The sequence below is a fragment of the Alnus glutinosa genome, chromosome 2, assembly GCF_958979055.1.
Source record: "Alnus glutinosa chromosome 2, dhAlnGlut1.1, whole genome shotgun sequence".
Classification (NCBI taxonomy): Eukaryota; Viridiplantae; Streptophyta; class Magnoliopsida; order Fagales; family Betulaceae; genus Alnus; species Alnus glutinosa.
In genome coordinates, this window is record NC_084887.1 from 25,984,607 (window position 1) to 26,005,195 (window position 20,589).

The 20,589-nt window shown below is 35.5% G+C and overlaps 1 protein-coding gene across 1 annotated transcript; it reads left to right on the forward strand.

Annotated features, from left to right (window-relative positions):
- Positions 1–16,831: 16,831 nt before the first annotated feature.
- LOC133859318 (uncharacterized) lies at positions 16,832–19,223 on the forward strand. The gene is made up of 3 exons (XM_062294689.1): positions 16,832–17,118; positions 18,058–18,280; positions 18,520–19,223. The coding sequence occupies exons 1-3, from the start codon at positions 16,900–16,902 to the stop codon at positions 18,927–18,929; spliced, it is 852 nt and encodes a 283-aa protein (XP_062150673.1). The 5' UTR covers positions 16,832–16,899; the 3' UTR covers positions 18,930–19,223.
- The last annotated feature ends 1,366 nt before the right edge of the window (positions 19,224–20,589 follow it).

A 20,589-nucleotide genomic window follows, 5' to 3' on the forward strand; every position in this document is an offset into this window, starting at 1 on the left:
AGACAACCTCTAAATATCTTTTGTATTGTAATCTACTAACGGACTTTGTTTACTTGGTGGGCAGAAAAACGAGTTCAATGAGTGATTTGCAATTATCCATAATTTTTATTAGAAAATATAAAAAAAACCAAGTTAATAGAAACTGTTAGTTTGTCACGTCATATAAAAAATGAGACAACCTCTAAATATCTTTTGTATTGTAATCTACTAACGGACTTTGTTTACTTGGTGGGCAGAAAACGAGTTCAATGGGTTATTTGTAATTATCCATAATTTTTATTAGAAAATATAAAAAAATGGTTATATAGGTAATAATTAATGCAAACACAAAAGTTATCTTTAGAAAAGTACATTAAAATTATATTTCATTTTTGAGCATAGACAATTATTTGGGGGGGGGGGGGGGGGGAGGGGGGGGGGGGGGGGGGGGGGGGGGGGGCTCAGGGAAGTTTTTTTTTTTAGAAATGATAGGAGCACTCAATTTTTTATAAGAGATGGATACCGAAATGATGTGAAGCTTATTTATTAGTATCTGAATTTTTTTTTTTTATTAATTATTTTTATCATCTCCAATGAATAAGCTCCACATCATTTTAATATTCATCTCGTAGTAAAAGATTTAATACTCCTAACATTTCACAAAATTGTTTGCTTATTGGCACTGAGGTGCATACTAGAATTGGTTCTACTTGGACCAATAGCATTGAGGGCCGTACTTTAACGATGAGTTAACTTGTATAAACTGATTAAACTAATGTTAAAGGTTAACACCAGGGACGGAGTTAAAAACTTTTATAGGCAGGGGCTAAAGGCCAAATTTTTTTTTGGTAAGGGCAGTAGGCTAATTTTTTATTTTTTTTTACCTTATAATTCATTTTTTTTTTTTTAATTGAGGTAGACCATGGCTTATACTGGCCCTCCTTAAATTTGCCCCTGGTGATGTGTTAGCGAGGCAATAAAAATAATAATCAGTCCAAAATATTTTTTCTTCACTTTTGAAGAGACGTTTTTTCTTTACTAAACCAAAAGACAGTATTTTGCTTAAAGTTTTTTATACGACATAAAGTGTAAGAACCTGATAAAAATATATTCAATTTTTATTATTAACCTGTCACATTTTTAATATGTAAAATTTTTCATGTGATACATTAAACGACTTAAATTTAGGTAATTTGATTTTGAAAAATTGGAGGAGATCATGTATCAAGAAATTACTTAAAAAAATCGCTTGATTTACCACAATCCAGTTTTCATGGTCCACCATCCAAGTTTGACTAACCATGTAACAACCCACCCCCAATGACACAATATTGTCCGCTTTTGGCTTCCCATACCAAACTTTTCAGGAGGTCACCCATCCTGGGATTGCTCTCGCAGAAGCACGCTTAACTGCGGAGTTCTGATAGGTTCATAACCATCACGGCTTTAAAACGCGTTGTGTCATAAATGATGCATTTATACATATAAGCACATCCTCATTCCCAGGCGATGTGGGACGTCACAATCACCCCCTCTTTGGACCCAGCGTCCCCGCTGGCGTCCCTCATTGGGCTTGTGCACGCTCCCACCATCGCAGGCTGGGCAATGGCTCTGATACTATTTGTAACGACCCACCCTCAATGACACAATATTGTCTACTTTTGGCTCCCCATACCAGACTTCCCAAGAGGTCACCCATCCTGGGATTGCTCTCGCAGAAGCACGCTTAACTGCGGAGTTCTGATAGGTTCATAACCATCACGACTTTAAAACGCGTTGTGTCATAAATGGTGCATTTATACATATAAGCACATCCTCATTCCCAGGCAATGTGGGACGTCACAAACCAAGTCAACAAAATCTATACAACAGCCTAAAATGGAGTCCATCATCCACTCCAGACGGTTCCCTAATCCCATTCTCTCCAAGGGTATCTGATGGTATGCCGTCTCAGCCACAACTCATATATCACCGTATGAAACGAATCCAACGGCTATGGCACCTTGTTCCACACAAAGTGCTGACTCGCCTTCACACCTAATTTGCTCATTTGCTCGAGTCGATCACCGTACGTGCGCCCTAAGACACGTTTCAGTTCCTTGAACCCTCCCACAGGCACAAACAACGCGATCTCCTGCCACCTTAGCATGTCCAAGAATGGCAGGTCCTGGATCGGACGGTCAATAATCACCGCCGGCATGCACCCGAAACACATGCACTCAAATTGTTAGCATTTGGGGTTCTTTTTTCATTTTCTTTTGAGAGTTCAATAGTTTTTTGTTCCTCATTTTCTCGGGAATCAAATATAGTTTACTATTTTCATTTCATTTATATTGTTGAGAAGGGGTCAATGACTAAAAATATACATTTTTTTAGAATTTTTTGTTTTTCAACCATATAAATTTTTTTTGCCAAGAAATTTGGGGGGCGGGGCACTTCCTCCGCCTCTAGTTAATATTAACATATAAGAGGAGTGATCTCGCCAACTACCTTATTTTGTCTCTCACTAATTCTATAACCATTCAATGAAATCCATACGGTTGACCCACTACTTTTTTCTTTTCTTTTTTTAGATTTTGAGTTTTTCTTTTTGAGCTTAAAGTGTCAAACTATTGATGGACTTGCAAGACAAATTTTCATGAATGATCACCAACCCGAGTCATTAAAGGAATTGAAGAACTATTGGAAAGCCCGACTACCAACGGGCTGTTGGAAGGCCATCGATCGAAATTACTAGGAGGCCCGGCGAGTACTATGGCCGAAGGGCCTAAGAGGCCGACGACCCACATATAAGGGCCTAGAGGGCTCGATGGCTTGTGGCCCAAACAACTTAGCAAGGACCCAAGTGCATCTTCACCAACATACACCTCTCGGTAGCTAATTTCCTACTCCACTAACTCAGCCAACAGCCTACTCACGCCATGCACTCCAATAACAAATTTGGAAAAGGAATCTCCATGTCAATAATAGACTACTGGTAAGAATTTCTAAAACCCTAGAAAGAAAGACTAGGGACGATCGCCCATAAAGGGAGCATGAGGGTATTCGTTCAAGTATACCTAATTGACCCTATTATCACTCTGCCAGAATTTCCTATTGCCTCGCTAAACTAATTTGAGCGTCGGAATAGTCTTGCCGGTTCTACCACGGGAGAACCATCTAACCTCCTTCTTTCCTTGCATATCCTTTTCCTGACTAGCCGCATGCGGTCATTGAACTAACATATCTAAAACATTGATTCCTTCATAGATCAATTTGCGCATAGAAAAATCCAGATCTTTTTGCATCATAAGCAGTGAATCAATGAAATCTCTAAAGAAAAGAAAAAAGGATCATGAGAATTCAAAACAATTACGTCACTATGGTAAGTGGTAACTATTTTTAAAACTCCTATGCTTATTCTTTGATACAATTTTTTTTTTTCCTACTCCACCCATCATACCAATGGTCTCTTTCCAGTCCCAATCTATATGGTTGGAATGACTCCTCGTCATTGGCACAAAGTAGGTGCCTCACGCATGGGCGACTAATTGTAGCTCTTCTACACGTCAAAATATATTTTCACACACCCTCATATTATTTAGGGCCTAGGCATTTTGTGGCTGCCTAATTTGAACAAGAACCCACTTGTTCGAACCAAAACTCACTGCCATAGATTTCTTCTACATAAAACCAACCAAACTCACGGTTTTCTCCTCGTTAATCCCTTTCTCCATGGCATACCATGCATTATCAACCGAAACACATCCAAGAACGCCAACTATCACTGATTAAATTCCCACCTTTTTGTTCAAACCCCAACTGATCCATCACTCACTTTTGTCCGTACCACAACTCCAACAATCACAATCACAACCACAACACAATCTCCACTAAATTAAATCAATACAAAAACCCCAACTTACAACATTAAAATAATACTACAAACCTTGAAATATCCACAACACAAACACAATTAACATTATCATTTCTAAACTTAAAACAAACACTCTTTAACACGTAGATAACCTCATATAACCTTTAAAATGCCAAAAATCAACATTTAAGTCCACATTAACTTAACAACAGAATGATAAAATAGAGAGAAATTCAAATAAGAGGTTTACCCCTTGAGCTCTTTTAAGTTTCGATCTCCTTTTACTCAAGCCTATTCTTCGTTCTCTTAGTTTTCTCTCTTTTCCTTTCTCAAGTCTCTTTTCCTTGAGCTCTCTTTCCCAAACTCCCTCTCAACTCTCTCTCTCTCTCTAAATCTCTAAACAAAGAAGGGGAATAAAATGAAACTCCCCTTTGTTTAAACGTTTAAAAACTTCATCTTTTCGCACATTTTGCGATTTTGTTCTAACGAAATTATTTCTCATTCGAACGAGATTGTGTCAACCACATTTATTACATGTTACATCTCACCTACCACATGCCAAATCCTCGCTTGTTTGAACGAGACATGTACCTCGTTCAAACTAGATTCTAATTGACTCTATCTCGACCATCCATCTTCGCCTACCACTATACCTCTCCTATTGGGAGCAACATCCCTTCACAGAGGGGTGGTGCCCCTCTTCCTAAGAGGCAACCTACCCTGAAAGATGGATTTTTACCCCTCATGTGAGGGGAAATGTTCCCTCACCGAGGGGTGGCCAACTCTCTCTCTTAGGGCAGCCTCCTCACTAGAGCCTCAATTCGTGAATTGCCTCCTCGACACCCTTTGTCTCATCATTCATCGATGGGCTCATATAACCTTCGCTCTTAAAGATCAAATTCTCGTTCCACCACCTCAATTTTCATCACCTTCTACGTGTTTCATATATTTGGCATTTGCTACACCGAGAGCTTGGTCGAATTGTTGTTGATCATCGTCAACAACCCAACCATGGTACCGATAGGTAGACATGCGTCATGGCCTATGAGTGCTTGATAAAATTGTAACAATCCTACCCCTGTTTGCTCTTTGATATCACCAGGCAACTTTGAAGCCTCAACCAAAACGGGTAGAGCCTTGCGTCGTAGAGCTACATTCTGTTGTTAAGTTGGGTGATATGCAACAATGTTGCTCACAAGTTTAGCATTCCAATCCTTAACACCTCTGTTCCTTTGGTTTGAGGGGACATTTCCCCTCACAAGAGAGGGCATGCCACCCCTCATTCGATGTGCGATAATCCCTCTCACCAATTAGTAGTAGCCAACCATCCCTAAGGTGGCCGACCACCTCTCTCTCTCTCTCTCTCTCAAATTTGGTTTTTAATTTTTTTTTTTGAACATATATTTGCGATTTATAGTATCTATGTCATGTGACATATACTCTTACATCACATGTCAAATGAAAATCATGTGACATTAATTGATTGTTTGGACGTTGAATTTCATTAATTAATTAGACAGTAGATTAAGAGAGACTTATTTGAAACTAGAAGAAAAACTTAAGAAATTAATTGTTGAAATTGAAATTACATGAAAATTTAGGGATTAAATTTATTTTATTTTTTATTTTTTAAAAAAGTACGTCTCTCTCTCTGTTATCAATCTTATCAAAGATTAAATGATGAAGCAGTCAAAACACAGCCAAGTTTTCAAGGTTTCTAAATCATCATGTCAATGCAACCATCTCAAGCTTCACTGCAAATTCAATGTTTTTAAGTGAAAAATGTGATAATGATAGTATTTTTTTTTTTTCCTCGAATTTTAGATCATTTTCATTTTCCTATCAAACACTTTTTTTTTTCCTTTTTTTTTTTAACAAAAAGCTTAAGCTTGAATCTTAAGTTAATGTCATAGGTAACATTAGTAGTTATAGAGAAGATGGTTAATCACGGGACATCTCCAGGGCTAATCATAAACATTAGACAATTAAGCCCATAAGAATGTCATCCTCTTTTGCCCTTCTCATCCTACAACAACACCCACCATTCACCACATGCACTCCCTAATATAACTTGCATACTTACTCTAATATATCCACATGCCTACATATATATACCTCCTTAATTAGATAATTAAATGGGTTGCATTGCAACACAATAAAGCTAATCTCGGATCCCGATCTATTGTAATGAGATTGTCCATTACATATGCAATGATGAACAGGATGAAACCTAGCCATAATCTCATCGCAAACAAACTTGTCAGTGAATGCTTACTAATTTGCAGTCCCATTGAGAAGAGAAATGGGATAGCTAGGTTGATGATTTTATGCTACTGCTGCTCGAAAGAGTCAAAAGTGCATGCAGAAAAGCAGAAAGAGGATCAGATCGGGCAGTTTCCATTTGCAACTCAAGAGTATATATATGGGTGTTGTAGTGGAAGATTTCGTTATGCTTGTCTGGTCTGTTCCTTTGTCCATGGGCAGCCCCATATAAATACGTACTGTCTCTGCTGGATTCTGATGCCTCTGTGCCTGCCTGCCTACAATTAGATTCTAGATGCTACGCCTATGACTAGGACGGCAAATTTATTTAGGGTGCGTTTGGGATTGCGATTTCATAGACAATAAGTGCGATTTTAAACCAAATTGCAAAACATAGATCGTTTGGGAACTGCGTTTTTAAAAATTGCGATTTGAAAACGCAGAAAATCTGCTTTTTCAAATCGCAGATAAGATGGTGCTTTTTTGAAAACGTAGAATTTTAAAGGTAAATTCGCGATTTTAAAGGCTAAACTGCGATTTTGCCAAACACTTAACTGCGTTTTTAAAAATCACTTTTTTCAAATCGCACATTTTAAAATCGTTATTTTAAATCGCACTTTTTGAAATCGCAAACCCAAACTAACCCTTATTATATATATAGAACATATAGAATATATAATATATCCGTCGTGTGTGCGCGTGCGAACAGGGTATATTTATTATAGGCTTCGTTTGAAAATTACTTTTCCTTCTTTTCACTTCTCCCAAAAAAATATCAACTTCAAAATATTCTTAATTTTTTTTACTTTTTATATCACATCAACACTTTCTTATTACTTTTTAAATAAATAACTCACTACAATATAATTTTTTTTTTTACTTTTTTATATAATTTATTTCAATTTTATATTACATCAATTTTAATTTTTAATCATTAAAAAAAAAAGAAGACCATAAGAGGAGGGAAAAGTAAGAAAATTTTCAAACGGGCCTATATAACACAAAAGAGTGAGCGTTGGCAGCCTTGAAAAATGAAAACTGAAAAGGATGACAAAGTAGAATAACCAAAAGCGATGTGCTTACTTTGTTACAGAAGGGACACATCCTAAATACCAAGGATTGGGTCATTTTTCTAACAGCTCAAGAGCCGCAGACAAAAAAATCTGCGACTTTTGTCCAGGGCTAATCATTCTTATGGTGTGGTGTTCTGGCAAGGTTTGTATTGTGGGTTAGGGTAATGTTAGTAATCTAATGGTCTTGATGCTGCTGAGATAAATTTGGATGAGTATTTGTGGGTTAGGTTTGTGACCTTTGTTGATGGGTATTCTGATTTGAGGTTATTTTGATCGGATGTATATAAAGTACTGGAAAGGGATTTTGATATATTTTTTTTTAATTTCTTTTTATTTAGAGTAGTTTTAGAGTTCCTAAAACGACTCTAAAATATATATATATATATATATATATATATATTATAAATTTTTGTATTTATAGTCGTTTTAGAGTCCCTAAAATGACTCTAAAAAATTATTATTATTATTATTGTAATTTTTATTTATTTATTTAGAGTTGTTTAAGGGTCCCTAAAACGGCTTTAAAGAAATTAATGAAATATTTTTTAAAAAAATTTAGAGCCGTTTTAAGTTCCTTAAAACGACTCCAATTATTTGGAGTCATTTTGGTCCAAAACGGCTCAAATCGGTTGGAGTTGTTTTGGAACTCAAACCGAGACTTTAATACGCGATATATTGAGCCATTTTGAATACAGCTAAAAAAAAAGGGCACAAAACATTTTGAGCCGTTTTAAGGCATTAAAACAGCTCCAAAAAAATGGATCAAAACACTTATTTTTTTGTAGTGTTTCCCCTCACAAGAGAGGGCAAGCCACCCTCATCCGATGAGTGATAATTCCCTCTCATCAATTAGTAGTAGCCAACCATCCCTAAAGTGGCCGACCACCCCTCTCTCTCTCTCTCTCTTAAATTTGGTTATTAAATTTGGGTTTTTATTTTTTTTTGAACATATATTTGTGATTTATAGTATCTATGTCATGTGGCATATACTCTTACATTACATGTCAAACGAAAATCACATAACATTAATTAATTGTTTGGGCGTGAAATTCCATTAATTGATTAGACGGTAGATTGAGAGAAAGGCTTATTTGAAACCAGAAGAAAAATTTAAGAAATTAATTGTTGAAATTGAAATTACATGAAAATTTAGGGATTAAATTTATTTTATTTTTTATTTTTTTAAAAAAGTACATCTCTCTCTCTCTCTTATCAATCTTATCAAGATTAAATGGTGAAGCTGTCAAAACACAGCCAAGTTTTCAAGGTTTCTAAATCATCATGCCAATGCAACCATCTATCTTAAGCTTCACTGCAAATTCAATGTTTTTAAGTGAAAAATGTGATAATGATAGTATTTTTTTTTTTTTTTTTTTTTTTTAATTTTAATTTTATTCCTGACGGACGGTCTCTACGCTCTCCACGTACTGGATTTCCATTGGGCATGCAACTTTACACTCTCTTGGTCAGTAGTGGTAGAATCATAAATCATTGATATGCTCAAAATGAAATCCCTTTGGGATAACTGGATAAGTTATAAGTAAATGCTTTTCTTTTTCATCAACAATCATTACTCAAAGTTGTCTCCAGTCTGAAAACAACCAAGTCCGATCCTAGTGCCTTCCACACGGCATATATATATATATATATATATCAATCACATAAATGATAACATCTTCGTTTTGACCACATTTTACACTAATTTCAAAAGCAAATGATATCTATTAATTAATTTCAGCTTCCAACTCGATGAAAAAGTGTTCCATTAAATCCAATGGGTTTAATTACAAATGATTTATATATATCCTGCTAATTATATATTTTATTTTGTGGTTTAACTCTCTCTATTACTTGATATTTAACTCTAATGGCAACTTACAAGGATCGATCTATGTGTATTGTAATTCTTAAAGTATATGATATGCCCTATGAGAAGATTAATTAATTAATTAATTATTAATTGAATTTTGAGGACAAGGAAATATGTCTTTGGTGGAGCTTTTGCCCTATGGTATATATAGTGTAGATTCGTACGTAGAGCCTATAATGTATCCGATTGGGCTGTTGTATCACGGAGATGACATGCATGCTAGTAAATTTGTTGCAAAGGTGCCGTTTTGGCAAAGAGTTCATGTCAAAAGGGAGGGAAATTCTGTTGCTCATAGTTTAGCTAAGATGACAGTTAAACATGTTAGAGCAAACTGTTCTATATCTATGAAATGAATAATATAAATATTTTCTTTAAAAAAACACACACACACGCACACTTTAAAGAGAGCGAGATAATTTAGATTTTTTTTTTCCACTTAATTATTTGTGCACATGTTTCACGTTCTTTGTCCCTTTTTTCTTTTTTCTTTTTTCAGTTTTTTTTTTTTAAGCACGTGCTTTTTTTCCCCTTTACCCTAGAAAGGAAAGTCTCTCGTTTTGGAGCTACTGGGCTAAGTGGGAATCATGTTAGGGTCCACGAACATGAGAGTAGTGGTGTGGTATTGTGGTATCTTATAATCATCTAGGCATTGACAATCAAAGACAATATTAAAGTATTGGTTGTTGGTAGTGGGGAAATACTTCATACCCTAGGGCTCATGAAGTGCCTATTGGAGCCTAGCCTATTTCTCCAAGCTCATTGGATAGTCCGGCCGGTTGCTAGAATCCTCACCGCTTACCGAAAGGCCTCAAGAATCTAGTAGATTGAGGGATTCTTAGGAATCCGATAGACCAAGAGATTCTTAGAAATTCGAGGGCCTAGCGGCCTCTTGGAGGTGAAGGAATCGATGGACTTCCATCAATAAGACACCCGCAAGGAGGCATGCCCCCTCGAACCCGAGGAGCTAGCCCGAAAGCCCCTTAATCGAGAGAGGGTTAACTAAGGGACAGTGTAATCGACGGGACACACACATTTAGAAACAAATAGATAAGGAATGATATTCAACCTTATCTATCTTTGCCCTGACTTGTCACCTTCCATATTAGGCAATTTCCCTTTAATGTTTGTTGGATTTGGCCTACTTAATTGCCTTATGAAAGATAGCTCTATATAAGAAGATTAAACCCTAAGCCTAGGATAAGTTATCAATTTACCCTGCATTATCTTTATCCCATGACCTCCACCTAAAGCACTCTACTGATTAGGCATCGGAGTTTCTTTTGTCAACTTTTTCCATGTGACTCGATCCATGATCGGAAACTACGGGATATAAAAGAAGACACCAACCCTAAGGATCCATAGAATTCATTGTTTCCAACGAGTCATCCGTATCTTTCTTTGTCCTTACAAGTACTTCAGGTCGAAACCATATGGTGTGCAGTCAACTGTTTCAACAATTAGTTGGGGTAGTAAATTGGAGAGGGAAAGGAGGAATTTTTTTTGAATTTGTCTTATGTTTTATTGTTTGGTCCGTAAGCGAAGGGAAAAAGAAAAGAACGAGAAAAAAAAAAAAAAAAACAGTTAAAAAAGTGAGGATCCATCAAAATTATATTTTACTTTTTTTTCCTCATATTTTCTCTCCTTATCTCTTTTTTTTTTTTTTTTTTTTTTTTCACTTTTAAAAATAAAACTTTGCTCTACGTACCTAACCTTGCCGTCTTAGATCAACTGGTGGTTCAAATGCCAATTAGCTAGGCATAATCAAGATTCAAGACGGTATCTTTGGTCCACTACTTTCTTTTTTTTTTCTTTTTCTTTTTTTTTTTTTTAATTAAAAATGGGAAGTATCCTCTCCTATAATTATTTTCTTATTCAATTAAAAAATTAAAAAAGTCTTTATCTTTATAGTCTGAAACAAAGATTATAAATAAAGTGATGTAATGATGTGATGCTACCGTATGTACGGCAAAGTTATTTAGTACGAGTAATGTTATATATTATATTTTTATTTTATAATTGTTCAAAAATATTATTGCGACATTTCAAACTAATTATTAATTTTTTATATAATAAGAATTAATTAAGAGTATTACGTCAATTTTATTAAATAAACATTGAATAATATTGTAATATCTAACGTAGAGTTACATTCTGTTGTTAAGTTGGGTGATATGTAATAACATTGCTCACAAGTTTAGCATTTCAATCCTCAACACTAAGGGTGTACAAGAGATGCAGTTAATAACAAAAAATAACCGGTAACCGACAATAATTGCTAACCAGAAAAATCGAAAAATCGAAAATAACCGCAACCGGATAATCGAATAACCGGATACCCAGTTGCAGTTACCGGTTATTGATCTTTAAAAAACTGGTTAATAACCGGATAACTGCAACCGGTTTTTATTTTATATATAATTTTAATTTTATATATATATATAATTACACTAAGTCACTAATACATTACAGTATTACACGCCTCGGTGGCTCCACCGGCTCGGTACACGCTCAGCCTCAGCCCCTGTCAGCCCTAATTCCTTCTTCACTTGAAATCTTGAATCACTTTTCTTCACTCACTTGAGACATGCCGTCACTCAAACTCTCAAAGCACTCAGCACTCAAGCAGCCTTCTTCTTTCCTTCTTTTTTCTTCTTCTCTTCCCCACGCCGTCGCACTGCAGGTGCAGAATGTCTACTTGCCAACTACTAGTTGGATACTTGGATAAGTTGGATTTGTAATATTTTTTTATTTTATTGTGATTTGTGAGACACTGAGAATGACAGGTATTTCATGTTATATTGTTAATTTGTTATGGAAATTGGAAATTTGAGTTGTTGGAAAGTAGCCAAATATTGGTTTTTTTATTAAAAAAATAAAAAAATAAAAATTGCAACAATAAAAGAAAACTGGTTATCCGGTTAATAACCGGATAACTGGCGGTTGGTAAAAACCGCAACCGACTTACTGGTTGCGGTTGCGGTTGTTAAAATAGGCATAACCGGAGATCTCGGTTGCGGTAGGAGTTATGAGCAAATAACCACTATCGCTATCGCAACCACTTGTACACCTCTACACAACACCTCTTTTCCTTTGGTTCCCTTTAATGTGATGCAATTGCTACTTTGGGCGGCTCTTCGAACTTTGTACGTGAACATAGGGTGACCACCACTCTGTGAGAGGACATTTCCCCTCACAAGAGAGGGCTCGCCACCAGGGACCGAGGGAGGGGGGGCTGGCAGGGGCCATGCCCCCCCCTCCCCCCCCAAATTTCCTTAAAAAAAAATTTAAAGGTGGGAAAAAAAAATAATCTAAAAAATTATAAAATATAAGGTAAAAATAAAAATTTAGTGTACTTGGCCCCTACCAAAAAAAAAAAATTCGGCCATTGGCCCCTACCCATAAGAACTTCTGGCTCCGTCCCTGCTCGCCACCCCTCATCCAATGAGCGACAATCCCTCTCACCAATTAGTAGTAGCCAACCATCTTTAAAGTTGCCGACCACCTCTCCCTATCTATCTATCTCTATCTCTATCTCTTTCTCTTAAATTTGGTTTTTAATTTTTTATTTGAACATATATTTGCAATTTATAGTATCTATGTCATGTGGCATATAGTACTCTTACATAACATGTAAGATGAAAATCATGTAACATTAATTGATTGTTTGGATGTAGACTTCTATTAATTAATTAGACGGTAGATTAAGTGAAAGACTTATTTGACACAAAAAGAGAAACTTAAGAAATTAATTGTTGAAATTGAAATAACATTAAAATTTCGGGACTAAATTAATTAATTTTTTTTAAAAAGGACATCTCTCTCTCTATCTCTCTTATCAAGATTAAATGATGAAGCTGTCAAAACTAAGCCAAGTTTTCAAGGTTTCTAAATCATCATGCCAACGCAACCCATCTTAAGCTCCACCGCAAATTCAATGTTTTTAAATAAGTGAAAAATGTGATAATGATAGTATGGTTTTTTTCTTTTTTTTTTGACGGACGGTCTCTAAGCTCCCACGTGTTGGATTTCCATTGGGGAGCCTTGGGCATGCATCTTAATTTACACTCTCTTGGTCAGGAGTGGTGGAACCATTGATATGCATTGACGTTTTATCAAAAATGAAATGAAATCCCTTTAATTGGGATAAGTTACAAGTAAATGCTTTTCTTTTTCATTACTCAAGATTGTCTCCAGCCTGGAAACAACCAAGCCCTAGTGCCCTCCACTCGGCATATATCAATCAATCAATCAATCACATAGACGATAACGTCTTCATTTTGACCACATTAACATTTACACTAATTTCAAAAGCAAATGATATCTTTTAATTTCAGCTTCCAACTCGATGAAAAAGTGTTCCATAATTAAATCAAATGATTTATATATATCCTGCTAATTTTATATTTTACTTTGTGATTTAAAACTCTCTATTAGTTGATATTTAACTCTAATCGTAACTTACAAGCTAAAGGATGGATCTATATATGTGTATTTTGTAATTCTTTAAGGTATATGATATCGATATGCCGTATGAGAAGATTAATTATTTAATTTTGAGGGCAAGGAAATATGTTCTTGAAATATTTTTTTTTAGTTGTACTGCAAAAGTGCCGGTTTGACAAATAGCTCGTGTTAAAAGAAAGGAAAATTCTGTCGTTCATGATTTATCTAAAATGGCAGTTAAACGTACATGTTATAAATCAAATTCTTTATATTTGTGATATTGTTTTGATAGAGCAAACTATCCTATTTCTATGAAATGAATAATATAACTAATTTCTTTAAAAAAAAAAAAAAAAAACCTCCACACACATACTTTAAAGAAAGCCAGATAATATATATATATATATGAATAATGATTCAATGCCATCTAAATATACAATTTTTCACCACCTTGCCTATGTGGCAAGGTGGTCCCCCACTATTTTTTGAGTTTTTTTATTTTTTAAAAATAAATTAAAGTGGGGGACCACCTTACCACATAGACAAGGTGGTGAAAAGTTGTATATTTAGGTGGTAGTGAATCACTACTCTATATATATATATATATATATATATATATTTCACTTAATTATTTGTGCACATGTTTCACGTTCTTTGTCCCCTTTTTGCCTTTTTCAGTTTTTTTTTAAGCACGTGCTTTTATCTCCCTTCACCCTAGAAAGGAAAGTCTCTCGTTTTGGAGCGACTGGGCTAAGTGGGAATCGTGTTAGGGTGACTAGGCTCCACGAACATGGGAGTAGTGGTATATATTGTGGTATATATCTTTTAATCATCCAGGCATTGACAACCAAAGACAATATTAAAGTGTGGGTTTCTTTTTCTCTTTTTTTATTTTTTATTATTAATGTAATAAAAGTGTTGGTGGTTGGTGGTGGGGAAATGCTCCATACCCCGAGGATCATGAAGTGCCTATTGAAGCCCTATTTCTCCAAGCTCATTGGAGAGCTCGGCTAGAATCCGCACCGCTTACAAAAAGGCTTCAAGAATCCGGCAAATTGAGGGATTATTAAGAATCCGATGGACTAAGGAACTCTTAAGAATTCAAGGGCCTGGCGGCCCCTTGAAGGGGAAGGAATTGATGGACTTCCACCGATAAGACACCTGCAAGAAGGCATGCCCCCTTGAATCTAAGGAGCCAGCCCGAAAGCCCCTTAATCGAGAGAGGGTTAACCAAGGGATAGTGTAATCAACAGAACACACATTTGGAAACTGATAAATAAGAAATGGCATTTACCATTACTTTCTTACCTATTCAAAACTCAGGATTTCAAAGGAAAAACAAACCCTATAAGAAAGGATATCAGCTGTAAGAGGGATATGTAAGAAAAATATGTTCTTTACCATGACTTGTTGCCTTCCATATTAGGCCATTTCCCTTTAATGTTTGCAGGATTTGGCCTACTTAATTGCCTTATGAAAGATAGCTCTTTTTTTTTACTTTTCTTTTTTTTTTTTTTTCTTTTTTTTTTCTTTTTTTTTGTGACATGTATGAAAGATAGCTCTATATAAGAAGATTAAACCCTAAGCCTAAGATAAGTTATCAATTTACCTTGCATTATCTTACTATTAAGCATTGGAGTTTCCAACAAGCCAACCACGCCTTTCTTTGTCCTTACAAGTATTTTAGGTCGAGACCATGTAGTGTGCAGTCAACTGTTTTTACAATTAGTTGGGACAGTAAATTGGAGAGGGAAATGAGAAATTTTTTGAATTTGTCTTATTTTTTATTGTTTGAAAGGGAAAAGAAAAGAAAGAGAGAGAAAAAAAAAAAAAAAGTGTTTACAGGGATCCATCAAAATTATATTTTACTTTTTTTTTTTTTTCCTCATATTTTCTCTTCTTATATCTTTTTTATTTCACTTTTTGCTCTACGTACCTAACCTTGCCGTATTAGATCAACTGGTGGTTCAAATGCCAATTACCTAGGCATAATCAAGACTGTATCTTTGGTCTAACTTTTTTTTTTTAATTAAAAATGGGAAGGATCCTCCCTATAATTATTTTTTTATTCAATTAAAAAAAATAAAAAAGACTATCTTTAAAGTCAAAACAAAGACTATAAATAAAGTGATGTGATGCTACCGTAAGGCAAAACTATATAGTACAAATAATGTTATATATTATATTCTTATTTTATAATTGTTTAAAAATATTAATGTGACACTTCAAATTAATTATTAATTTTTTATATAATAAAATTAATTAAGAGCATCACGTCAATTTTATTAAATAAATATTGAATAATATTGTAATATCTAACGTTTTTCTTCCGTAAATGTGACACGTACTGTTTGTGAGTCGTGCGTTTACTCCAACCAGTCCAACGTAACCATATCGAGGGAAAACTATAATAAATTTAGATTACAGGCAGAAAAAATAATTAAAAAAAAAAAAAAAAGAAGAAGAAGAAGAAGTTGGTAAACATCTTTTTCTCCCATTTTTTTTCCTAACTGGCCTGAAAATTGACATCGACCAAATTATATTTTAAGGTAACAGGAAAAAAGAGTGGATGAGGATCATCCTTAATTATTTGTTCGAGAAATTGGAAAGATGATTGTGATACACCGTTTATGGAATCCACTTGACCAAATAAAAATTGGACTGTCCAATCGCTTATCCTGTCAGGTGGGTCTCATAACTAGTCTCAAACAAACAGATGTCAAAATCCTTCCAAATTCAAAAAAAAATAAAAAATAAAAAATGAAATTATAGAAGATCAGTTATAAAATTAAAAAGTTGGGTTGGTTTCAGAATAATAAGGTCTAATTAATGCAGAATGGAGACACGTACCCACAGCAAAATAATTAGGCATCATGACGTTTATTTTTTTAATTAATCTTTTGCTAATTTATGTTATTCTTTTGTATTATTTTATTGGTTTCCCTTCATTTGCAATTACAGGCTCCGATCAGCTAGCTGTCTATGGCGCCCTCCCCGGCGGGACCTTCTAAAACTCAATAATGTAATTATTTAATATTTATATAACTGGTTTTGTATATTTCTATTTATATAAATATCTTACCTGATTAACTTTTAAAAATAATAAAAAATCATGGTTAAATTAAAATAAAGAATCAGAAAGCACGGAGATGATGACTAATTAAATAGTCAATTAACTCACTAAAAAAGGCCATTTCTCCAATTAGACGCATGCAGCAAAACTCTCCTCCCGCTAATTAAAGCTACAAAATTTTGCAATATTCAAACCTCAATTATTATTATTATTATTATATTTATCATTTTCTCATGACGTGGCGAGCCCTATATATATAGGACCCCAGCCCCATGCTTATTTTCTCTCTCGCTACAGCCTAGAGCCTAGAGCCTTTTCTTTCAACCATTTGAGGAGATCGATCATGGGTGTTCCTCTTGAAGAGAAGGCTCTTGGAGAAAATATTCACAGCCTCGAAGAGAAAGTCTCTGTGTTTTTCGGTGAAGACATGCCGGGAGAGGGAGGCTCAGACGACGGGTCGTCTTTGGAAGCCAAACCGGATGAATATGAATCCGACACCAATGCCTCGCCTGACCCACTTGAGAGAACCCTGTACTGGGAATCTCAACAGGCCTTGCTTCAGGTAATATCTATATATATACACAAATTTGAGGATTTTCTTGTTTCTGAAACTGTCTATGTATATATGTGCGAACTTGTGCAGCCCTGCCAAAAAGAAAAAGGAAAAATTTACGTTCTAATTTGTGCTATATATATATATATATTGGAAGTTTTTATGATCATAATCATAGTTTTAAATTTTGTGATTTATGAAACTAATTAAAATAGGAATTGGATGGAAAATGAGATCCTTTTACGGGGATTAATACATGGTTTTAAGTTTCTCTCAAAAAAAAAAAAAAAAAAAAAAATACGTGGTTTTAAGTTGTGATCAGGAGGATCTGAATTATTATTATTATTTTAAAAAAAAATATATATAATGTAAATAAAATTTGGAATTTAGTTTGTTGTGATTTTCAGAGATCGTGAAATATCTGAATAGTAGTGTCTGGACAACAGTCCATTAGGGTCGTTAATTTGGCACGACATGGAGATATTTTCGTCGGTCCAATCTAATAATTGGTTGTATTCATGACATGTGTCCGGTTGGATTGTCGTTTTGTTTTTTTTAAATAAAAATAAAAAAATCTCAGCCTTCAGTTGTGACGGTTACCCATAGAAATTAAATCTGTTAATTAAAGGCTGCAGAAATCCCGCTTTAGACCACCAATTTTAACGTGGTTATTTTCAGCCACACATGTAGATTATTTTCATCATAAATTAAATAAAACGACACAACAGAATTGAAAAAAAGAAAAATATAAGATAAAAACAAACGTTTTTGTATAATTTTATTATGAGTTTTTTAAAATCTTAATTATTATTTCTTATAATTAAAAACAATAAGATCGAAGCCTGCTAATTAGCCTACCAAAGATCGATCCTGCAGACCTTTTGCTAATTAAATACATTTTTCTTTAGGCTAAAATAGGATTTTTTTTTTTTTTAATTATTTATTCAGGAGATTTTAGAGCAGTATAACTCAACAGCCTCAAATTTCCGGCAAGAGATAATCCGAATAATAGAGGTTGCTAGAAAGGTGGATTTTTGCAAATGCTCCAAGCCAAGCTTCGATGGTTGCATCCACTGCTTTCGACGAGGAGTTGTCAATTTGCTTTCTGACAAAGGATTCAGGGCCACTCTCCTCACCTCAAAATGGACACACACTAAAAAGTATCCCGGAGGTACGTAAACCATCCATCTATATATAATTTCCTCTTTATATATATATATATATATATATATTAGTCCATGCATGGTCTTTTTTAATTACGCTAAACAAAACTGACAGCATATGACAGTAGCTGGAATTAAGAGTTGAATAATAAAGGGAATTCAGGAACAGATAAAAGGAAAATTAAATAATGAGTGATTTATTCTTAATTGGTCGGATCCGGCAATTTTGGTTATGGAATTCATGCAGGGACACACGAGTATATTGAAGTGATAGCAAGTACAAGCTCTCGAAAGAAGCAAACGCCATTCCTGATTGAATTGGAGTTCCGGGACCAATTCAAGATTGCCAAAGCATGCGACAAGTACCACAAGCTTATAACCCAATTGCCAGAATGTTACGTGGGAAAACCTGACTACCTCAACGCCATTGTTCGGGTCGTGTGTGATGCAGCCAAGAGGTCGATGAAAGAAAAGAAAATGCATATGGGTCCGTGGCGAAAAAGAAGCTTCATGCAGATGAAATGGTCCGGCAGTTCTATTGAGAGGTCTAATTTTGATGAGCCCCTCCACCAACTTTCGACTCCGTCCCTTTTGCTTAGGCAAGCGAGGGAGTCATGCTTACACTTTGCTGCCGCTCCGGCAGTGGTTGTCACCTAATATCCGCTGGCCGGAATTTAACACGCCGGTTGCCGTCCACAATTTTGTCTCTCTCTTTTTGGGCTGGTACTACAATATATATGTTATATTAGGTAGAATATATATATATATATATATATATATATATATATATATATATATATGTTGCTGGACTTCTGTAACTAAATATACTGTGGTGGATGCATGAGACTGATCTAGGCAGACCCAGTACTGCAAAGCTTCTTTTTTTGAATAAGTAGTAGTGTATCTTTGGGTCATAAAATATAAATATATAGAAGAGGTTGCAGTGCCTTAGACTCTTGGTGCATGCAGATTGCTTATAGGCTGATCATCAAGAAATATACGATGCTTATAGAAGTCAAGGAATTGACTCTTTTTATACGTTTCAAATTGTCTGCATGCATCATATGAAACGTGACCGTTTAGAGAACTGAAAAAATTAAATATTCATGGTTTATATGTCCAATTGGACAATGAGCTAGAAACCTCTAGCGTGAGGAGTAGCCGCGGCCACCTCCTCCCTCCTTCCTCAACAAAGCCAGCCCCCTTCACTGTTTTCCTTTTTTTTCAAATGATGTTGGCATGCCATTTTATGACGTGGCAAGCTAATTGTGCAATATGTACATCTGTCGCAATATTATTGGGTAGGACATGGCTTTCTGTAATAAAGTTTAACAGAAGTGAGGTGGAAGGAATAATTTGATAACGGATTAAGCCATAAAGATCGGGTTAGAAAAAAACGCTCTCGATCTCTCCCAAAGCTCTCCTCTGAAAGCCTCCAGACCCAAAAACCATGGGAGGAAGGAAGCTAGAGCTTCCCTATCCCTCATCCCTTTCTTCTTCCCTCCTCCTCCTTTCCCTCTATGCCAACGCCTCATTTGAGACTCCTATCTTGCTAGAGTTTTCTCTAGCCTTATTTGTCACATTGGAGGCATTTTATCTGCTTCCATTAACATCAACACAGCTCCCATGGGCTATCTCCTTCCCCCACCATGTCTTTCGCTGAATTTGGTTAAGATCTTGGGTCGAGTTTTCGAAGCTAGATATATGTTCCTCTGCCAGGTTTAGCACGACACGCACCTCTCTATCATGTTTCCCGTCGTTTTCCACCTTTGTCAACACAACAACGACCTCTCTGAACATCCACGCAACATAGTGTGGCTTGCACGTGCCAGCGAATGAATCTCACCCGCAGACGCGTGGTGGCTACACTCCTCCCAGCCCTCCCCTGCTTCTGCTGTCGGTTGTTTGCGATAGCCCCCGGCGTCCTCTGCTAGAGAGAGGTCTCTAAGTGTTGGTGCGTGGTCTTCACGCGCAGGCGCCAATAACCTCCAGCCTTAGCTCCTCCCTACACATGATGTTGTTGTTGTTTAATCATTTTTAATTTGTATTTTTGAGCTTTTTGTTTTATGTTTCTTCTTTGTGTTCCCTGTAATAGTTACCCGAATGGTGTGTAGGTCAGGTTCTTCAGGTGTTTGGCATTTATTTGATGCATTGCCTCTTATTGTTTACTTTCTCTAATGCTTTTTGTTGGGTTGTCCGGTCCTAATTTGTTGTTTTTAGTTGTAATTTTTCTTCATTTACCCCCTCTCTCTCTCTCTCTCTCTCTCTATCTATATATATATATATATATGAGAAAAAAAAAATCCATAAAGATCGA

Bases quoted from the DNA above. Each gene is read 5' to 3' on its own strand.
- LOC133859318 (XM_062294689.1), top strand. From the start codon at position 16,900: ATGGGTGTTCCTCTTGAAGAGAAGGCTCTTGGAGAAAATATTCACAGC. The intron at 17,119-18,057 runs GTAATATCTATA...TTATTTATTCAG, and splicing joins CTCAACAGGCCTTGCTTCAG to GAGATTTTAGAGCAGTATAA. The intron at 18,281-18,519 runs GTACGTAAACCA...GAATTCATGCAG, and splicing joins CACTAAAAAGTATCCCGGAG to GGACACACGAGTATATTGAA.